Source organism: Triticum dicoccoides, chromosome 5B (genome assembly GCF_002162155.2).
Source record: "Triticum dicoccoides isolate Atlit2015 ecotype Zavitan chromosome 5B, WEW_v2.0, whole genome shotgun sequence".
NCBI lineage: Eukaryota > Viridiplantae > Streptophyta > Magnoliopsida > Poales > Poaceae > Triticum > Triticum dicoccoides.
In genome coordinates, this window is record NC_041389.1 from 158,504,287 (window position 1) to 158,506,260 (window position 1,974).

A 1,974-nucleotide genomic window follows, 5' to 3' on the forward strand; every position below is an offset into this window, starting at 1 on the left:
CTCCTAGGCATGTTGTGAGAGAGTGAGGTGGACCATGTATAAAAAAAATAGTACTATAACAGGCAACTATTGTACTTAACATATAGCCAACAGCTGGCTATACTATTAACCGTGCTCTAAGAAGATATAACAGGTTCCATCGCTATATGGAGTATGAAATTATATATATTGTATTAAATGGCCTAGCTAGCACCAGTCGGTGAGTAGCATTTAAAACATATATGCCACCAGTATTAAATGTGCTAAATTAAGTGCTTTATTTGGTACTACTACTAGAAATTGCATTTAAATGCGTTTACAAAACTGCCTTGATTTTCTGTATAAATCTCCATCTTCCATTTCTCATCCCAGCTGAACCCCTAACCTTGCAAGGTTCCATGAGACCACAGAGCGCTAGCGCATTAGCTGCTACAACACTGGTGTTCCTCTCTTTGATCTGCAACATCCAACTTTTGGTCTCGGTCACGGGCTTGTCCAGGTTATCTACCTATCGCAAAGTGTCCTTAATTTATTTCTGTTCTTATTTGTTCCTGCTGCTTGATTTACTTATTCTTTGATCCATCCCATGCATATTATAGCTTTGCGATGGATAATTCCCCAAGTAAGCCAGAGCTCGGTGCTGCTGCTGGTGCCGCCGGCAATCCAGAGGTTGTACTCCCTGATGCTGCCAACGTTGAGGTCAATAGGTTAGCCCCTGGATGCTCAAGTTTCTTCTTTATCATTGTTTTCTTACTTACTAGGTATTTGCGATTCCTAATTAATGCCCATTGTCCAGTGTGCCAGCGGTTGATGATCAACACCCAGACCCAGCAGACGTATTGGCTTGGGCATTAAGACAGGGTCAAATTCATGCGGACCCACTTATGCAAAGGCTGGAAACTGTTGGAGCGCTGCTCGACATAGAAATGCAGATTGTTCCCCCAGTGCCCCACCAAGTGATCTTGGTTGCACTGGACCAGCTTGCCATGCTGCCTATGCCTGCCGCCGATCCTGCTCCTCCCGAAGCCTCACAAGAGATTGATGTAGATACCGAGGGGGTGGAAGGTGATGTGCCGCCACCCCCGGCAAGTCCCTGAGCCACATATATAAGCTGCCGATTGCAATCGACTATTTTACTATCTATGTCTGGGAATAATTAATAAATATCGGCAGTATTATGATTTTATCTCGCGTTTTGCTTCAGATTCGTGATCCTAAACAGTGCAATGATTTCGTTTACTACTTCAATTCTTGTTACGGATACCTTGGTTCAATCATGACTGATCGACGATACTGTTTTGTATGCACGGAGACTAGTTAGATATGCATGTTTACCTGCCTTTCTTAGGAATATTGTATGTGCATCTGGATCTGCATCTTCGATGTTCTGTGTTTCTGGACTAATTGTGTCAAGTTATATTGCTTGTGTTGTGTGCGGTGTGCCTAGCTACTTTTCATACTACTCATGTACAGGGATCGTAACTCCCATTTCATGCTTACCTGCCTATTTCGTTCATTTCCTAATATCAAGTAACTAATTAATAACTCTCTTGTTCATTTAATTTTCTTTGCCTCGTAGGGTTTGGAGACGGTTCGTAGATACAAAGGTCGGTGAATTCAAAAAAGAGCTAGAATTCAAAATGTTAAAGGCTAAGAATGCTGGGGATATTCAGCCACCGGAGACCAATCTATGTGGATACTATGTCTGTGAGATGATCCGGAGATACACCTCTGAGCGGGTTCCGAGTGATACCAATGCTAAGAGGAATAACCTCCGGTGGATGCTTAGTCCAGAAGCTCGCTTCCGACCACTTCAAGAGGAACTAGCTGGATGGTTCAGCAGGGAAGTCCTCCATCCTAAAGGAGAACACTATTACGAGGACGTAGAACTTTATATGCATTAAATCATGTATGGAAACTTGTTCAAAATTGTATATGGTCATCCGATGATATTGAATATATATTGTATATTCCTCTTGAATTCTTTTTGGTTCT

General features: G+C 42.4%; 1 protein-coding gene across 1 annotated transcript; it reads left to right on the top strand.

Annotated features, from left to right (window-relative positions):
• Positions 1–370: 370 nt before the first annotated feature.
• LOC119305323 lies at positions 371–1,165 on the top strand. The gene is made up of 3 exons (XM_037581880.1): positions 371–478; positions 579–686; positions 776–1,165. Exons 1-3 carry the CDS (start codon positions 378–380, stop codon positions 1,074–1,076), a joined length of 510 nt encoding a protein of 169 aa, XP_037437777.1. The 5' UTR covers positions 371–377; the 3' UTR covers positions 1,077–1,165.
• The last annotated feature ends 809 nt before the right edge of the window (positions 1,166–1,974 follow it).

Coding starts and splice junctions, on each gene's coding strand:
- LOC119305323 (XM_037581880.1), top strand. CDS start 378: ATGAGACCACAGAGCGCTAGCGCATTAGCTGCTACAACACTGGTGTTC. Junction 479..578: donor TCGGTCACGGGCTTGTCCAG/GTTATCTACCTA, acceptor TGCATATTATAG/CTTTGCGATGGATAATTCCC. Junction 687..775: donor GCCAACGTTGAGGTCAATAG/GTTAGCCCCTGG, acceptor CCCATTGTCCAG/TGTGCCAGCGGTTGATGATC.